At 44.5% G+C, this 19,613-nt stretch overlaps 1 protein-coding gene across 9 annotated transcripts in view; it reads left to right on the top strand.

The window, feature by feature from the left end:
* Window positions 1–19,613, top strand: part of PCM1 (pericentriolar material 1) — a 223,456-nt gene that overhangs the window by 8,837 nt on the left and 195,006 nt on the right. For 5 of the 9 annotated variants that reach the window (XM_077477381.1, XM_077477380.1, XM_077477379.1 and 2 more), the window contains exons 1-2: window positions 7,153–7,285; window positions 11,268–11,403. In XM_077477381.1, the coding sequence (XP_077333507.1) occupies window positions 11,308–11,403 (96 nt within the window). In that variant the 5' untranslated portion in view covers window positions 7,153–7,285; window positions 11,268–11,307. Of the gene's footprint in view, window positions 1–2,155; window positions 2,239–7,152; window positions 7,286–7,563; window positions 7,667–11,267; window positions 11,404–19,613 lie in introns of those variants that run through there. The other 4 variants (XM_077477375.1, XM_077477377.1, XM_077477376.1 and 1 more) reach the window with 4 other exon arrangements.

Here is a 19,613-nt window from a genome sequence, read left to right as displayed (position 1 = left end):
ATTCAGGTCTGGACTTTGACTTGGCCATTCTAACACCTGGATACGTTTATTTGTGAACCGTTCCTTTGTAGATTTTGCTGTATGTTTGGGATCATTGTCTTGTTGGAAGATAAATCTCGGTCCCAGTTTCGGGTCTTTTGCAGACTCCAACAGGTTTTCATCCAGAATGGTCCTGTATTTGGCTGCATCCATCTTCCCCTCAATTTTAACCATCTTCCCTGTCAATGCTGAAGAAAAGCAGGCCCAAACCATGATGCTGCCACCACCATGTTTGACAGTGGGGATGGTGTGTTGAGGGTGATGAGCTGTGTTGCTTTTACGCCAAACATATCGTTTTGCATTGTGGGCAAAAAGTTTGATTTTGGTTTCATCTGACCAGAGCACCTTCTTCCACATGTTTGGTGTGTCTCCCAGGTGGCTTGTGGCAAACTTTAGATGAGACTTTTTATGGATATCTTTGAGAAATGGCTTTCTTCTTGCCACTCTTCCATAAAGGCCAGATTTGTGCAGTGTACGACTGATTGTTGTCCTATGGACAGACTCTCCCACCTCAGCTGTAGTTCTCTGCAGTTCATCCAGAGTGATCATGGGCCTCTTGGCTGCATCTCTGATCAGTCTTCTCTTTGTCTGAGCTGAAAGTTTAGAGGGACGGCCAGGTCTTGGTAGATTTGCAGTGGTCTGATACTCCTTCCATTTCAAAATGATCGCTTGCACAGTGCTCCTTGGGATGTTTTAAAGCTTGGGAAATCTTTTTGTATCCAAATCTGGCTTTAAACTTCTCCACAACAGTATTACGGACCTGCCTGGTGTGTTCCTTGGTCTTCATGATGCTCTCTGTGCTTTCAACAGAACCCTGAGACTATCACAGAGCAGGTGCATTTATACAGAGACTTGATTACACACAGGTGGATTCTATTTATCACCATCAGTCATTTAGGACAACATTGGATCATTCAGAGATCCTCGCTGAACTTCTGGAGTGAGTTTGCTGCACTGAAAGTAAAGGGGCCGAATAATTTTGCACGCACCACTTTTCAGTTTTTTATTTGCTAAAAGAGTTTACATTTTCCAATAGATTTCGTTCCACTTCACAATTGTGTCCCACTTGTTGGTGATTCTTCACAAAAAAATTAAAATTTTATATCTTTATGTTTGAAGCCTGAAATGTGGCAAAAGGTTGAAAAGTTCAAGGGGGCCGAATACTTTCGCAAGGCACTGTATCAGTGGTACCCATCCGTGCCGCCCATCCGTGCCGCCTTATCTTTGCCCATCCGTGCCGCCTTATCTGTGCCCATCAGTACTGCCTTAACTGTGCCTATCGGTGCCACCTTAACTGTGCTTATCGGTGCTACCTCATCAGCACATTTCAATGAAGGAGAAAAATAACCTGTTTGCAAAATTTTATAACAAACTATTAAACATGATTTATTTTTTTTGTTTAGCAAAAAATAAAACTCCCAACTGTAATTAAATACCACCAAAAGAGAGCTCTATTTTGTGGGAAAAATATGATAAAAATTTCCTTTGGGTACGGTGTTGTATGACCGCGCAATTGTCATTCACAATGCATCAGCGCTGAAAGCTGAAAATTGGTCTGGACAGGAGGGGGGTTTAAGTGCCCAGTAAGCAAGTGGTTAACCACTTTGCGCAAATATCCGTACATCGGTACTTTGACGCTAAATGCTGGGTTTATGGCAGCAGGGCAGGGGGTGAATATAAGTAGTCTACGTGGCAAATTTGTCGTAAGATCACTGTTATCGTTGGCAGGAGAGATGCCCCCTCCCGCCATGCTCCAGTTGTCTCCGCCAGTAGCGGCAGAGACGATCCTGTCCTCTCCCATGGATGCCAGGCAGCTGACTGAGGGAAATGGTTTCCCTTTGTCTCCATGGCATGGGAGGGCGGATGTGATGTCAAACGTCACTTCCGCCCATAGCTCTCAATGGAGAAATGTATTCATATTATTTATTTTTTGTTAATTGCATATTAGTGTAAATATGAAATCTGAGGTCTTTTTGACCCCAGATCTCATATTTAAGAGGTCCTGTCATGCCTTTTTTCTATTACAAGGGATGTTTACAATAAAAGTGACTCAACAATTTTATTTTATTTTTTAAACTGTCAAAATAAGAAAAAATTTTTTTTTTTTTTTTTAAAGCGCCCCATCCCAACGAGCTCGCGCGCAGAAGTGAACGCGTACGTGAGTAGCACCTGCATATGAAAACGGTGTTCAAACCAAAGGTGAGGTATCGCCGTGATCGTTAGAACGAGAGCAATAATTCTAGCCCTAGACCTCCTCTAACTCCAAAACTGGTATCCTGTAGAAATTTTTGAACAATGCCTATGGAGATTTTTATGGCTAAAAGTTTGTTGCCATTCCACGGGCGGGCACAGTTTTGAAGAGTGACATGTTGGGTATCAGTTTACTCTGCGTAAAAATATCATCTTTCACAATATAAAAGAAATTGGGCTAACTTTATTGTTGTCCTGTTTTTACATTAAAAAAAGTGTATTTTTTCCAAAAAAAGTGCGCTTGTAAGACTGCTGCTGAAATACAGTGTGACGGAAGTAGTTAATACAGATTAGTTATGTAACAAAATACAGTTTTACATTGTAACATGTTTACCAAGTTATAGTCCAGAAAGTGACATATATTGAATACACAGTGGAATGCATTTAGATATAGTTCTGCATTGTACAGTACATTTTAAGTGGTGCGTTATCTTGGTTATCAACCAAAAAACAAACCCACAAGGGTAATTATAAGCAGATTTCAATTTTTGCTTCTGATCTGCAGTTTGGAAAGATGGAAGACCCAAGACAGAACTTATTTTATTATGGCCTGGTAAATATACCAGTGGAAACATTTTGTTACAGTATATCTGTTCAAAAAAATAACAGCTGTCCAGTGCTCACTTTTCTTCTTGGCACTACAGAATTTTTAGACTTTATGTTGTAGCAATGGGTAGTGGCAAAAAAACTGTTCAAAACTGACAACATAAAAATGCTGTGTTGTCAGCTTAGAACAGGACATAGGCTGCCTATACATGATGGATAGATATATCTATATCTATCTAATCTATTAAATAAATATAATATTTTTCATTTAAAAGCCAGCGGGCTTAAAACTGAACTGATTGCCGTATCCACACATTCAATGTGCAAGCGGGAATCCTCACTGCATTTTATTGTACTATGACAGCTGGGAGAATTCCCCACCTCTCTGCCATCAGAATATACAGATCAGCAGTCTATTTCTACCAGTCCTGTTTTTGAGAAGTCGATTTATAGATCAACTTCTCATAGACAGGAACGGCAATACATGGATCGAAATTCAATCCACAGAACACCTTGAAAACCCTGACTGCACTACTAAACATAAACTATTGTATTCAAATCCATATCATTTTGTCTGGATTTGTGATTGTACATAGGAAAGAATTTTGATTAGACTTGCTATAATCTGACTGAATCTGATGGAGGAATAAAACTGGCCAGCGATGGGTAGAATTTCCTAACTTAAATTGTTAGGAAATTAATGTCCTAAGAAGAATTTTGTTTTTCTAATCATTTAGTGGGCCAAATGGATAATTTTTCAACCGCTGTGATGAGAAAATGCAAAGGAGCAGGATGGAAAATGTTTTCATATAAAAAAAAAAGGGGGAAAAAAACTGCGCTAAGGTGAAACATAAAAATCAATCATATGTGAAGCTCTTGAATAAGAAAAGTTTTGCTGCAGCTGTCACATAACTACAGGAAAACAAAACGAAAAATATACTAAGCCGCGCTAACTTATATAAACATCAAATTGTGCAACAATTGAAAAATCGTGAACAGTTAATATCCTCTACACATAAATTAGTGTACACTTGTGTCATAAATAACAAACTGCATATATGGATTATAAATGCAAATCACTCATTACTTGCGGTATAGAGTCACATAACATATGCCTATAATAACATAGGCACTAAAAAAACTCTACACAAAACACACACCCAGTGTATGAACAATAAGTCCAAGTGTATAAATCACAGCAGACTGCTTTTTTATAGAAAACTGTGAACAGAAGTCCTCCACAAATAAAACATAAAGAATCAAAAAAGATCCATTGCTGGGTCCATTGCAATAGTGCTTGAGCCACCACGAAACACAAATAAATTTGCCGCTTACCAGAAGGGCATGACCCCCCACTACAGAGGGTCACAAAGGGCCTTTAGATATGAGCACGTCTTCCAGCCTGGCGGGGTCCTTAGTGTTCTCCCTGCATCACCACTCCAAATAAGGGTTGTAAAGTAAATACTCCCAGGGGTCTTTCTTATAGATCCAAAAGGACTCGGGGTGGAGACATCAAAGCCATAAGAGAAAGATAGAACTCCAAATAGTGTAAAACCCTTTATTACCAGAGATAAAAAAAGTAAAATTGCACTTAGTGTATAAAAGACCACGTGCCCCTGGATGACGCAATTTTTTTTTGCGAAACGCGTAGGGCTGAGCGATACGCTAAACGTCACCTCGTGTTTGTAACGGTTTCAGGAGAACGGGTCTGTCTGTGTGCGTCCGGCCGGCGCAACGGACTCAAGGCTTTCTGATCTTTTATACACTGTAAGTGCAATTTTTTACTTTTTTTTATCTCTGGTAATAAAGGGTTTTACACTATTTGGAGTAATATCTTTCTTTTATGGTTTTGATGTCTCCACCCCGAGTCCTTTTGGATATATAAGAAAGACTCCTGGGAGTTTTTACTTTACAACCCTTATTTGGAGTGGTGATGCAGGGAGAACACTAAGGACCCCGCCAGGCTGGAAGACGTGCTCATATCTAAAGGCCTTTTGTGACCCTCTGTAGTGGGGGGTCATGCCCTTCTGGTAAGCGGCAAATTTATTTGTGTTTCGGTGGTGGCTCAAGCACTATTGCAATGGATCTTTTTTGATTCTTTGTTTTATTTGTGGAGGACTTCTGTTCACAGTTTTCTATAAAAAAGCAGTCTGCTGTGATTTATACACTTGGACTTATTGTTCATACACTGGGTGTGTGTTTTTGTGTAGAGTTTTTTTAGTGCCTATGTTATTATAAGCATATGTTATGTGACTCTATACCGCAAGGAATGAGTGATTTGCATTTATAATCCATATATGTATTTTGTTATTTATGACACAAGTGTACACTAATTTATGTGTAAGAGGATATTAAGGCCCCTTTCACATGGGGCGGATCAGTAATGATCCGCCCCGTGATGATCCGCTCGCTCAGCGGGGATCGCTCCGTTGTCCCCGCTGAGCCGGCTGCGGACAGGGCGGTCTCCGCACACTGTGCGGGGACCGCCCTGTCAGCTCTCCGCTCTCCTCTATGGGGATCGGACGAGCACGGACCGTGTGTCATCCGATCCGCTCTGCAGACGGACAGAAAAATTGGGTTTTTCCTCCGTCTGCAGAATCGGACATTTGCGGAGGCGGACAATAGCGGGTGTCTGCGGATGCTCATCCGCAGACACCCGCTATCCCATAGGGATGAATGGATGTCCGTATTTCATCCGCAAACGGATGGATGAAATACGGACATATCATCCGCATGTGTGAAAGGGGCCTAACTGTTCACGATTTTTCAATTGTTGCACAATTTGATGTTTATATAAGTTAGCGCGGCTTAGTATAAAAGTTCTCATATGTACGAATATTCGAAAGCTGGCCATACGAGGGTCGAAATACAATCAGTTCAGCAGAGACCTGCTGATTTTTGATCCATAAATTGATTTGTGTATGACCAAGCCTGTTGGGAAAAATTCTCTTGATCAGCTCCGCCGCCTATAGCCCACTGTGCTGATGCAATCGCTCAGCAGGAGTCCTTCCCCTATCCACTTTGAGTGTGTGGATGGGGGATTCAAGTCATGTTCTTTTGTTCAACCACCTGGCCAGCCTTGCTCTTTCACAGTGGCTGAATCTGTTTTTTCTTTTCTTAAGCGGTTGTATACCTGCTGATGTGTGTTTTTTTTTTTTTTTTTTTTTTTTTTTGCTCACCTGCAAAGGAAAAGGCATAATGAGCTAGTATGCACCTCATACTAGCTTATTATGAAATTCTTAACTTAGAACGAGGCCCCAACATATAGCCCGATCCACGCTGAGGGAGCTGACATGCTCCCTCTGCATTTCTTCCGGGTATCGTGCCTCCGGCGCTGTGAGTGGCTGGAGCTGCGATATCGTCACTCCCGCGCATGCGTGTGGGAGATTTCTTCCTGGCAGGGTCCGGCGTCTGCCAGGCTTTCAGCCGAGAATCCCCTGTGTGCATGCGCCGCTGCAGTCTGCGGCGCATTGCGAGGGAATATCTCCTAAACCGTAGGAGATAAAAAAATTTACCTACAGGTAAGCTTTATTTTAGGCTTTCCATTAGGTAAAAGTCCCAAAAATGACTATACAACCGCTTTAATATTGGATCAATCGCTGATCCCCTGCTAGCAGAGCAGTCGTATGAGAGGTCCATGTCGCTTACGCAGAGCTCATGCTGCCCTATGGGCCGTCGGATGTAAAGGACGTGCTGTACGTTTACACATTACTGTGGATGTGGATCCCCTTGTGTTGGTTTTTGCCGGGTTGGATCGGAGGTAGCTGGGTGTAAATGGACACAAGTCTGTCCATTGGGGAGAATGAAGGGTCTGATTGGGTCCACTTGACAAACGGACAGGCAGACCCGATCAAACCTTGCATGTGAAAAGGACCTTACAGTATATGTGGATTTGGTTTGGTAAAGTCCATTCATTCCAAACTCAAACATTAAAAGCAAACAAAATCCTTCAAACATGCGAATGTAATTAGAAATTTGTAGGGAATACTATCAGTCTATGGGCAGCTCATCCTTGTAGAGATCGCTGGTGGTTAACCCCCTGTGGTGCACTCCGAGTCCTTTGTCATTCGTGCCCAGAGCAATGGAAGGGAATGTATGATGACTTTGGATTGGTGAGTTCGGGTGGCAGAGTGTAGTGCGTGTATATGGATAGACGTCTATCTCCCTCTGCCGTGCTTTCTCAGTTCCGGGCTGTGTGATCAGCGGGCAGATAACGATCCAGTTCCTAATGTGACTGTTTGTATTGTTGATGGCAGCTTTGGCGTCACCTGGTGGCGGCTAATGGCGGTGTATTGGCGCGGACTGTGTGCACGGTGGCGGGATGGCTCGTTATTGTCAGCCCGCCCCCTGGCGGAGATTCTCCTCCCCATATCGTACATTCCTCTGCATCGCTGCGAACTGGTCGATGTTAGATTGCGGGCAGATGTCAAGCTGAGCCCGGCGATCTTTGGTAGGTTTGGTGGTCAGGGTACACGGACCCGTAGCTAGCAACGGTGGCTTGTGATAGATCTATACTGCCTCGTGTTTTCCTTTGTGGTGTCTGTCTGCTCTGCCTCGGCTTGCTCCGTATTCCTGTCTTTCTGCTGACCTATTACACCGCTAGTCTGGCCCTGCCATCCATAATAGCATTAATTAGGAGCTTCTTGTATGTATTTTCTTTCTGATCTCTATGGAAAAAGAGTTGGAATGACGGGTATAGTTGCTGTGGAGACTGTAAACACTTCATACCTCCATACTGTGGGGAGGGAGGGGCTAAAGGCTCGCAATATAATCACCTCTCATCCTCGGCGTTCTTTTCCTCCTTTCATCAATGTCTACCTGATACAGGCAGGTTTGTTATATTGTGGGGTCCCAGTCATAGCAGAGCATAGATGTGTATGATTATGGCTTAGATAGTGCTGGTTTGTTCATCTTCTGCTGACAAGACATGAAAACACTTCACATGCATCTTGTGCAACTGCTTTGTACTTGCATAGCTTTTCCCTATTGGTTTGCTTATTTGTCTTCTCCACCTTTTGTAAACAGTAATTCTAGTGATGACTATACTTATAGAAAATATATTATCTTTAATATATACCTGCAGCAGTTTACATTAGAGAAAAATATGAGTGTGATAATGTTTTATATTCTGTAGTAATCTAATTGAGCAATATACTTTTTTTTTTTCTTTTTTTTTTTTTTTTAATGGAAAATATGTCTGTGTAAAGTACAAATAACAAGAACAAGATTTCTACTTTTCAAAGAGTAAGCTCACCCCAAGGTATTTTCTCTTCAGGTGGATGCTGGTGATGTGCTCTACCCATCCACTGGGCCTGTCATAATGGATATCTTTTTTTTTTTTTTGGCTTTTTTTAGTTTGTGTTTTGAGGCTCTGTTCACGCTTGTGCGATGCGGGAACCCTGCAAATCCACTGCAGGTTCCCGCATTGTACATGACTTGCACAGCAGTTGACACTTCCTTATGCAAACTGCCATGAGTATCAGTACAGTGTTAACGACACCCCCATTTCAGCTCACATATCGCACTGTGAACTGACATTTCAGATGTGAATTGGATCTCATGGGTGTGCACACCCATGTGGACCAAAAAAAAGGTCCTCTGTGATGCAATATCGGCCATACTATTTGTATGGCTGAAATCGCATTGCACGGAATTTGCAGTGCAGTGCAAATCGCATGCGATGTTGCAGAGCACACTGATGTGGACCAGCACTTCATTTGCATGATGGGAGTAAAACCATTATTATTTTTTGGCTGCAGGAAGAGCTACAGTCTCTTTTTCAACTTCCCTTAACAGCCTGAGATGTCCTGCAGATGTATTGGGGTTGGGACAAACTACTGACCGGGGTGCTTACAATGGTCAGCTGTTATGTGAAGGCTTTATCCCAAAAGGGAGGAGAAAAAAAAACTGTTGCTGTAATTGCTTCAAGTGTATTAGCTGGAGTTTGGACTTTATACATTTAGTCACAAATCAATCAACAATAGCTGTCGATCAATCAATAACGGCATGCTCTTCACGTCTGCAGATTCTAAAGCTAACAAAATGATTTTTCTTGTATTAAAAGATGTATAGACTCCAGAGAGAAAAAATGTTGCCTCTGTAAAAGTCATCTGTAAAACCTCACAAAAAAGATATTGCCTAACAGGAGAGAGTGCAGAGAAGGGAAACCAAACTGATGAGAGGCATGGAGGAGCTCAGTGATGAGGAAACATTAGGGGAACTGAATTTATTCTATGTGAGAAGAGGTGATAAAAGAGGAGCTTTAGTCAATTCTGCAAAAATTTAAAGGGGGATTCCACCTAAAAAAAAAAATTATTAAAAGCCAGCAGCTATAAATACTACAGCTGCTGACTTTTAATAAATGGACACTCACCTGTCCTGGGCTCCAGTGATGCCGAGGCCGATCGATGGATCGCTCGGCTCTCGGCTGCTGCCGTCACCATTCTAGGTGAGGGAACCAGGAACTGAAGCGAATCGGCTTCACTTCCCGGTTCCCTACTGCGCATGCGCGAGTCGCGCAGCGCAATAGGAATTGTTCGCGCTGTCACTGGGACCTGTGTGTGTCCCAGCAGACAGCGCGGCAGGACAGGAAATGACATAGACTCCCACGGGAGTCTATGCCCGGAAATGGGTGTAAATACCTGTCTTTGACAGGTATCTCCACCCCCCTCCCCCCTGTAAGGTGCCAATTGTGACACCGGAGGGGGGGGGAGTGTTCCGATCAGCGGAAGTTCCACTTTAGGGTGGAACCCCGCTTTAAAGTCAGCAGCTGCAAAAACTGTGGCTTGTAGCCTTTTATCAACAGACGCTCACCTGTCCAAGGATCCAGCACCATAGTCACCTGAGCCGGTTCTTCACCAGTCTTGGGCCTCCGGCATGTGAACTGTGGGTAGTGTATATGGAGGTTTTCTATTTATTTTGATGTGGAGGAGTGAATGTAGTCGCTCTACAGGTGTATTACTGGCCAATTGCCAGGTGAGAAATAAAGGACTAAAAGCCGGAAAATAGAAAACTTTTGCAGCCACCACACCCATTGATTGGCATGCTACAAGATAAATATTTTTTTTTATTTTGGGTTTAGTTACTTTTTAAGATCACTGCTGCCTGCCCAAAGTGGAAACCCCTTTGCTATGACTATTCTGGTGAGCATTACCACCAAAGTAGAAGGTGATGGGGTTGTCTTCGCTGAAGGAGGAGAAGGTATGTCATCCAAATAGTACAAATATTTCAGTGACATCAAAGATGGATCTCTCTCTAGCTTTGGGGAGATTCCTTCTACTTTTTTTTTGTCTCTAGGACAGGAATTGAAAGGGGACCTGCAACATGAAAACGGAAAAAAAATAACCTTATGGGTTTAATCCTTTTCTGTACTCTATCCAAAAATATTTTAGATCCTTTAAGGCAGAGTTCTTCAAACTTCCTTAACAAACAGCCCTAGTTTACTGTTCTTCCAGTGGTTGTAATAGTAAAATGTGTTTTTACCTGAACACATTCTCTGCATTAAGGTAAACAATCCTTTTAATGTCAGCTCCTCTAAGCCCCCCAAAATATTTACCTGAGGCCGATCTCGATCCAGACATACACAGCGCTCTCTTCTCTCCCCTCTCTCATGGGAATCTTGAGTGAGCATGGGGTGCCCTGCTTCAATAGTCGCAGGCAGTGTGGCTCACGATCAAGCCCACATGAGTGCCCCCCCATAGCAAGCATAGCTGCTTCCTAAGGGGGCACTCAGGGAATGGGAAAAGAAAAGACCACCAGCAGGGAACCCAGAAGTGGTGGATCAGGGCTGCTCTGTATAAAACCATTGCACAGAGCAGGTAAGTATGAAATGTTCGCTCAGGCTTAATGGTCAGTGGGAGCAAAAACATTTACTAAGCTACTTTGGTAAGTAGGAAGAGGAAAAGTACCCCATTGCTAGGGTCAGTTGGAGGTCTAATGCCTTATAATTGTTAGTGGAAGGAATTATGCTCCAGTGTTGGTGTCAGTGGAAGGAATGGTGCCTCATCTTTGCTACCAGAGGGTGAAATAATGCCTCAAATAAAGCAAACAAAGGGACGCTTTTAGCCTGCTGCCCGCAGTTTAGAGTTTGCTGTTAAAGCGGAAGTAAACCCATTCATAAAAACAGTATCATTTGTGGCACATGTCGGAAATGTAACACTGCTATTGGTTGTGCTTTCAACCAAACGTCAAACCATCCAATGGCTGGTGTCATAACTGATCACATGTGCAGCATCATGGCAGTTTTAGATTAAACAGAGGCAAAGATGGCAGCCTCCTTGGCTGAAAACGATAAGGGGGTTTACTTACATTTTAAGAGCATAGTGAGGCAGGGTCAGTCAGTAGTGGAGGAGCCTACCACATCTGCTTCATCATGTTTTTGTTTCAGAGAACTTATTGTGTGTTTGTTTGTTTTTTTGTGAAATAATTTCCAGGTTTTGAGTCGCTCCTTTCTTCAAAGTACTTGTTTACAAAATGGCTACAGGGGGAGGAACACCTGAGGAGGGCGTTATGGATCAAGATCTGCCTAACTGGAGTCATGAGTCTTTGGAGGACAGACTGAATAATATGGTATACCTCTTCATAATGTTTTGCAATTAACTTAAATTTTTTAACAACCGTGTCTCTGCTTTTTGGATTCTTTAGCATAAACACAGAAGACTTTCTATAAAATGTCTGTTGGCTAAAACTGATGCAGGTTATCTTCTGAAATCGTTAACATTAAGAGCACCTGCATGGACTTCTGAATGTGTCTAATGGTTTTTACAAGTCCAGTAAGAAATGGAGAGCTTCTTTTGCAGGGCGATGCATGGAACACAGTTTTGTTCCCTGGCATATAGTGAAAAGCCTGCATGACCGCCTTCCCAAATAAAGGACTTCCGCTTAAAACACTGCAGCGATCTGACCGGAAGTGGAAGCAGGTACCTGTCAAAACCAGGTACCCACTCCCTTCCTCCCCAGCAAAAGGTACTAAATGTGGAGTGGGTGGGATGCAAAATAACAGAACTTCCCCTTTGTGGGGAAGTTAGACTTAAAGATTTCATGCAGTGCTAGCAACCTCTTGTCTGCACCTACTTAACTATTTTGAGGTTTATCCTTGCAGCCGCAAATTAAAGTCGGTGTACAGGCAGTTTCTTTAAAATCTGGCAGGTTGCCAGCTTTATTTACAGGTGGTTTGCAAAGTCCTAAGAATAAAAAAGGTAAAACAAATCCTGGCCGTCGGGTGCTAAACAAAACCATACACTAGTACACTGCTCTCTATACGGTGTGGGGCTGGTCCCTGTCACCCACTAAACATGAGGTAAAGCAAACTTTCCTTTTCAATCCAAACAAACAGGGCTTCTATCTCTCTGATTCCCTTCTGAGTCTCAGGCCAGAGCACAGAGGCAGGAAAATCCCGGGCTGGATTCCAGTCTGACAAAAGAACAAATGCGAGGTGAAATATATCGATGACCTCGCCTCACATACCGTCACAATATGTAAATCCAATCAGAAAAATCTTATATACAGTGCATCCACAAAGTATTAACAGCACTAGACTTTTTCCACATTTTGATATGTTACAGGGTGTATTAAAAATGGATTAAATTCATTGTTTTCCTCAAAATTCTACAAACAATAATTACAATATGAAAGACGTTTGTTTGAAATCTTTACAAATTTATTATAAATAATAAATGAAAAAAATCACGTGTAAACAAGTATTACGTTTTTGCCATCACACTCAAAAGTGAGCTCAGGTGCATCCTGTTTCCACTGATAAGGCTTGAGATGATTCTACAACTTGATTGGGGTCCACCTGTGGTAAAGTCAGTTGATGACATGATTTGGAAAGGCACACACTTGTCTATATAAGGTCACATAGTTAACAGTGCATGTCAAAGCACAAACCAAGCCATGAAGTCCATGTAATTCTAAGATAGGATTGTATCGAGGCATAAATCTGGGGAAGGGTACAGAAAAATTTCTGTAGCATTGAAGGTCCCAATGAGCTCAGTGGCCTCCATCATTCGTAAATGTAAGTAGTTTGGAACCACCAGGACTCTCTTCTTAGAGTGGGCCGACTGGTCAAATTGAGCCATTGGGGGAAGAAGGGCCTTTGTCAGGAAGGTGACCAAGAACCCAATGTTCACTCTGACAAAGCTCCATCGTTTCTCTATGGAGAGAGGAGAACCTTCCATGACAACAACATCTCTGCAGTACTTCACCAATCAGGCCTGTATGGTAGAGTGGCCAGACGAAAGCCACTCCTCCTCCACTAAAAGGCACATGACCGCCTGCCTGGATTTTGCCAAAAGGCACCCGAAATACTCTGACCATGACAATCAAAATTCTCTGGTCTGATTAAACAGATTGAACTCTTTGGTCTGAATGGAAAAAATCATGTCTGGAGCAAAGCGGGCTCCGCTTGTCACCTGGCCAATACCATCTCTACAGTTTAGTATGGTGGTGGCAGCATCATGCTGTGGGCATTTTTTTTTTTTTTTTTAAGCAGCTGAAACTGGGAGACTAGTCAGCATTGAGGGAAAGATGAATGTAGCAATGTACAGAGACATCCTTGATGAAAACCTGCTCCAGAGCGCTCCGAACCTCAGACTGGGTCAAAGGTTCATCTTCCAATAGGACAATGACCCTAAGCACACAGCCAAGATGACAAAGGTGTGGTTACAGGATAAATCTGAACATTCTTGAGTGGCCCAGACTTGAACTCAATTGAACATCTTTGAAGAGATCTGAAAATGGCTGTGCACCAATGCTCCCCATCCAACCTGATGGAGCTTAAGAGATCCTGCAAAGACGAATGGTAGAAACTGTCCAAAAATAGTTGTGCCAAGCTTGTCATACTCCAAAAGACTTGAGGCTGTATTTGGTGCCAACAAGATATTGAGCAAAGACTGTGAATACACATGTGCTTGCTGTTTGTTTTTGTTTTTTTTTTTAGGAAAATTGCAAATGCTTCAGACATACCTTCTTTTCACGTTGTCATTATTTTATTTTTTTTCTAGAATTTTGGGGAAAATAATGAATTAAATTTTGGAATAAGGCTGTAATGTGCTGTGAATACTTTATGGATGCACTGTATAGGCTTTAACATGTTGTAATTTGAAATATCTTTTCTCTTCTATTCACCGGCTGACACAGCTCCTCTTTTTTTAGCCATTGGGTTGTTATGCCCACTACTAGGAGAGTACTAGGCATTACTTGTGTAACACTCAGAACTCTTTAGTTCCGCCAATGGGGTGGTCCCTTGGGCAACAACCCTCCAGCCTGCCATGCAGTCATCAGTTTTATTTTGCCTAGTGAATGACCAGGAACCCTGTGGGCCCATCGGCCCGTGCTTTTTTTTTCTGTAGAAGTGACTTTTTTTGCGCAAGATGATTGAGCCTGTGATCTGCTATCAACAGCCGGCTGGGTGCGCCGGCTAGCTGTGTCCTGGGTCCTGTTCTTCATGCCCCTGAAAGGTGTCTGTGAGGCCATGCTGGTGTACTGCGCAGCGCTGTGCTCACCGCCATTGTTTTCTCCTTGTACCTCATGGATCTGCCTTCGGCAGCCATTTTAGGTGTGGGCAAGAGCAGCATTCTCTCCTGGGCTGCAGCGGCCATTTTCCTTGTGATTGTCCTTATGGCAGACAGAGTAGGATCAGCATGGCTTCAGAAACTGGTGTTTCTTCCCCCAAAATCCATGCATTTGCAACTGGGTCGCCTGCTGAATGCGCAGTGCCCCTGAACACCCTGACGGCGGTCCTCAATTCGTTGCCAAGATGGAGGCGGCACGTGGGCAGAAGGGTGCAAAAAAGCTGCCCCCCCCATCCTCTGGGGAGAGCTGTGATGCAGACTCGGGTCCTGCTGAGGCTGGTGACCCCTGTTCTGTCTTTTCAGATGACGCTGACCAGGACCGTTCGGACAGTGAGGATGAGTCCCCGCCCTGGTCTGTGCGCCACAAATCGCTTGTTGGAGCACTTATCACAGCTGTGCGTGATCCCCTGAAGATTCAAGAGCCAGTGGATACCTCTGATGATGTAGCGGTCCCTTTTGGGTCCCGCAAGCCAGCACGTTCACCTAAGGTATTCCCGTATCGGACTTATTTTGACAAGTTCATTTACAAGGAATGGGGTCGCCCACAACGGACCTTTTCGGTCCCCAAATCCATGGCGGTGCGTTACCCTTTTTGAGGAAAGCCTGCTCAAGAAGTGGCAGTCTTCTCCAGTGGTAGACCCTCCAGAATCCAGGTTAAATAAAGTAACCAAGATCCCGGTAAAAGGGCACTCCTGCATTTAACGTCTCTGGAACCGCAAGTCTGTGAACAAAAGTGCTACCGCATGAAGGAGTCGCCTTCGGGAGTTTGCAGCCCGGTGGTCCTCTCAACTATCTGACCAATGTGTCTGCGATCGGATTTCAATAGGCTACAAGATAGTTTCTCTCTTGGCCGCCCAAACAGTTTCTTCCCCTCCAGCGTACCCATATCCCTGGCTTGCCGTGAGGCCCTCTTGGGGGCAGTAAGGGACCTGCTGAGTCGAGGGGTGGTTGTACCGGTTCTGCAATCGGAACGTTTCCAGGGATTCTACTCATCTGTTTTTAGTTCCCAAGAAGGAAGCAGTACGTCCAGTCTTGGACCTAAAAGCCCTCAATCACTTTGTGAAAGGGCAGAGGTTCAGAATGGAATCAGTTCGCTTAGTAGTTGCTGCACTCCATCAAGGGGACTCCCTGGTGTCCTTAGACATCAAGGATGCCTACCTGCACATAACCATATGCCTTCGGTATCAAAAGTTTCTACGATTTTTGCAGTCTTGGAAGCCCACTACCAGTTTGTGGCTCTTCCTTTTGATCTGGCATCACCCCCCTGAGTCTTTATCAAGGTATTGGCTACAGTTTTGGCGTTGCTGTGGCAACATGGGGTCACAATTGTGGGATACCTAGACTATCTCCTCCTGAGTGCATCTTCTGCCTCAGAATTAGAACCATACAGACCCTGCAAGAATTTAGTTGGCTGTTGAACCTAAAGAAGTCAGTGATTGCACCAACCCAGCGTCTGGAGTACCTGGGCTTGCTGCTGGACTCCAAGAAAGCGAGAGTTTTTCTCCCTTCAGACAAACTGCAGACTCTCAGATCCGCGGTAAAACTGCTGATGAACCACAAGTGGTCGTTGCTCCGCTTCTGCATGCCAGTCCTGGGACTCATTTCTAGCCTCCTTCGAGGCAGTACCATATGCCCAGTTCCACACCAGAGTCCAGCAGAAGGAGATTTTGTCAAAGTGGGAACAAATTGCTGTTTTCCCTGGATCGGCAGATCCAGGTGGGCCTGTCAGTCAAGGATTCCCTGAACTGGTGGCTGAGGTCCCCGTGTTTAAGTCTGGGAAGTCGTTCCTACCTCTGAAGTGAACAGGGATCACAACAGACGCCAACCTATCCGGCTGGGGTGGAGTGATGGGGGTTCAGTCGGCTCAGGGCCTCTGGTCAGCAGAAGAATCCAAGTTGCTGATGAATCCACTCAAGCTAAGAGTGATCAGGCTGTTCCTCTCCACATGGTCGATGAGACGTCAGGGGTGTCCGATCAGGATCCAGACAGATAATGGCACGGCTGTGGCTTACGTCAATCACCAAGGGGGAACGAGAAGCTCAGCCGCTGCACGGGAGGTCGCTCACATACTTTGGTGGGCAGAGCGACACTTACCGGCCCTGTCGGCCATTTACATCCCGAGAGGGGTGAACTGGCAGGTGGACTTTTTGAGTCGACAGATGCTGGACCCAGGAGAATGGGCATTGCATCCGGAGGTATTCAGGCTACTGTGCCTGAAGTGGGGCTCACTAGATGTGGATCTTCTGGCCTCCCGTCTCAAGCGAAGGTGCCAAGATTCGTGTCCAGGACAAGAGATCCATGGGCAGATGCGTCAAATGCGCTGGTAGCTCCGTGGGATCAGTACCAGCTGATCTACGCCTTTGCTCCACTGAAACTGTTACCACGTGTGCTCCTCAGAGTGGAAGTCGAGGGGATCCCAGTGATCCTGGTTATCCCAGATTGGCCTCAGCGTTCTTGGTACGCAGACCTAGTGCACCTGGTGACGGACGCCCCATGGCGACTGCCGTTACAAGAGGATCTTCTGTCTCAAGGTCCGATTCTCCATCCTGCTTTACCGGCATGGCTATTGAGAGCCAGGTGTTGAGGAACCGGGGTCTGTCGGACTCGGTGAACCCAACTATGTTGAGGGCATGGTTATCTTCTTCTCGGAAGATATTATCATACCTGGAAGGCTTACATCTCCATGTGTGAGGAGAAAGGATGGCATCCGTACTCCTTTTCTGTATCCAGGCGCTTGCTGTATCTTCACCAAGGAGTAGACCAGAAATTGGTGTTAAGCACCATTTAAGGGGCAAATATCGGCCTTTGCTGTCTTTTTCAGCGACACGCTGAATGGCTAAAAGAGGAGCTGTGTCGGTCGGTGAATTACAGAGAAAAGGATTTTATGCGGAGTACAAAAAATCCTATTTTTCAATATTTTAAATGTGCAATTTGTTTAATTACCTGTGCATCCTGTGATGAAGGTATTTTTTGTTATAAGGTGACACATCTCTGTACCTGCCTCTCATTTATTCTCCGGTGCTGTCACTGTTACATGGGCATCCAGTGGAGACTACAGGTTGTTGTTTAACCACTTGCCGACCGCCGCACGACGATGTACGTCGACAGAATGGCACGGGCAGGCATAAGGGCTTACATGTACGTCCTTGCCTGCCCGCGGGTCGGGGGCCCGATCGGGCCCCCGCCCGGTGCCTGCGGCGGTCGGTATTCATTCGGGAGCGATCCCGGACGAGGGGACGGCCATTCATTCATGGCCACCCCCTCGCGATCGCTCCCGACGAATGAAAATGTCCGGTGACATCACTTCCTCTCCTGTAATGTAAACACAGGAGAGGAAGTGATGTATTCTCTCCTCCGTGTCGGTATTTTTCGTTCCGGCACCGAGGAGAGAGCATCGGTGAGTTGCACAAGCACTACACTACACAGTAGAACATGCCAGGCACACTCACACCCCCCCTTTACCCCCCGATCACCCCCCAATTACCCCTGCCCCCCCAGTCACAGTGACACCAATTGCTTTTTTTTTTTTTTGCATTGGTGTCATTTGTGACTGTAATAACTGTTAGGGCAGTTAGGGTTAGCCCCCTTTAGTTCTAAGGTACCCTCCTAACCCCAATAAAGGTTTAACCCCGTGATCACCCCCGTCGCCAGTGTCACTAAGGCTGGGTTCACATTGCAGCGGTTTATGAGAACGGATGTGATTCGCACCGCACTGCAGTGCAAATCACATCCGATCTCTGCGCGATTCGTGTTAAGCCATACAGATAGTATGGCTGAATTAGTGTCGCACCCGCCGCAAACTCGCACGGGACCCTTTTTTTGGTCCGCAGCAGAATCGGATCGCATGGGTGTTCACACCATGCGATCCGAGTTTGCAGATCGCACTGCGATATGCGAACTGATCTGGGGGTGTCATTAACATTTCACTGACACTCCCAGCAGTTCGCATAGGGCAGTGTGAACTGCCGCCGGGAGGCATGTGATGCGGGAACCCGCCGCGCATTCGTGGCGTTCCCACATTGCTCCAGTGTGAACCCAGCCTAATAAGCGATCGTTTTTCTGTTCACTGTATTAGTGTCACAGGTGACGCTAGTTAGGCAGGTAAGTATTTAGGTTCGCTGCAGCTTTTTATAGCGCCAGGGACCCCCATATACTACCGCATAAAGCCCCCTGATTGCCCCCTAGTTAACCCTTTCACCAGTGATCACCATATAACTGTTACAGGTGACGCTGGTTGGTTAGTTATTTTTTTTATAGTTTCAGGGCACCCGCCATTTATTACCTAGTCTCACTAGTGTACCCCTAAATTTAGGGGTGTCTACTTTCCAAAATGGGGTCATTTGGGGGGGGTTTGTGCCATCTTGGCATTTTATGGCCTTCAAAACTGTAACGCCCTTAGAAAGCCTGAAGGCGGTGCTTGGTGCGCGGCTAGGCTCCCAAAAAGTCCCACATATGTGGTATCCCCGTACTCAGGAGAAGCAGCAGAATTTATTTTGGGGTGTCATTTCACATATGCCCATAGCATGTGTGAGCAATATATCATTTAGTGACAACTTTGTGTAAAAAAAAAAAAAAAAATTATTTTTTGTCATTATTCAATCGCTTGAGGCAAAAAAATTAAATATTCAATGGGCTCAACATGCCACTTATCAATTTCCTTAGGGTGTCTACTTTCCAAAATGGGGTCATTTGGGGGGGTTTTGTACTGCCCTGCCATTTTAGCACCTTAAGAAATGAGATAGGCAGTCGTAAACTAAAAGCTGCGTAAATTCCAGAAAACGTACCTTAGTTTGTAGATGTGACAACTTTTGCGCAAACCAATAAATATACAATTATTGACTTTTTTTTTACCAAAGACATGTGGCTGAATACATTTTGGCCTAAATGTATGACTAAAATTGAGTTTATTGGATTTTTCTAATAACAAAAAGTAGAAAATATCTTTTTTTTTCAAAATTTGCAGTCTTTTTACGTTTATATCGCAAAAAATAAAAATCGCAGAGGCAATCAAATACCATCAAAAGAAAGCTCTATTTGTGGGAAGAAAAGGATGCAAATTTTGTTTGGGTACAACATTGCATGACCGCGCAATTACCAGTTAAAGCAGCGCAGTGCCAAATTGTAAAAAGACCTCTGGTCATTTACCAGCAAAATGGTCCGGTCTGAAGGTGGTTAAATTATGCATGTGGTAACCACTGCTAAAAA

Source organism: Lithobates pipiens, unplaced genomic scaffold, assembly GCF_037356315.1.
Source record: "Lithobates pipiens isolate NorthernLeopardFrog02 unplaced genomic scaffold, aLitPip1_a1.2 Scaffold_13, whole genome shotgun sequence".
NCBI classification, from domain to species: domain Eukaryota; kingdom Metazoa; phylum Chordata; class Amphibia; order Anura; family Ranidae; genus Lithobates; species Lithobates pipiens.
The sequence above is the reverse complement of the archived record's forward strand: the minus strand, read 5'-3'. Positions and strand labels throughout refer to the sequence as shown.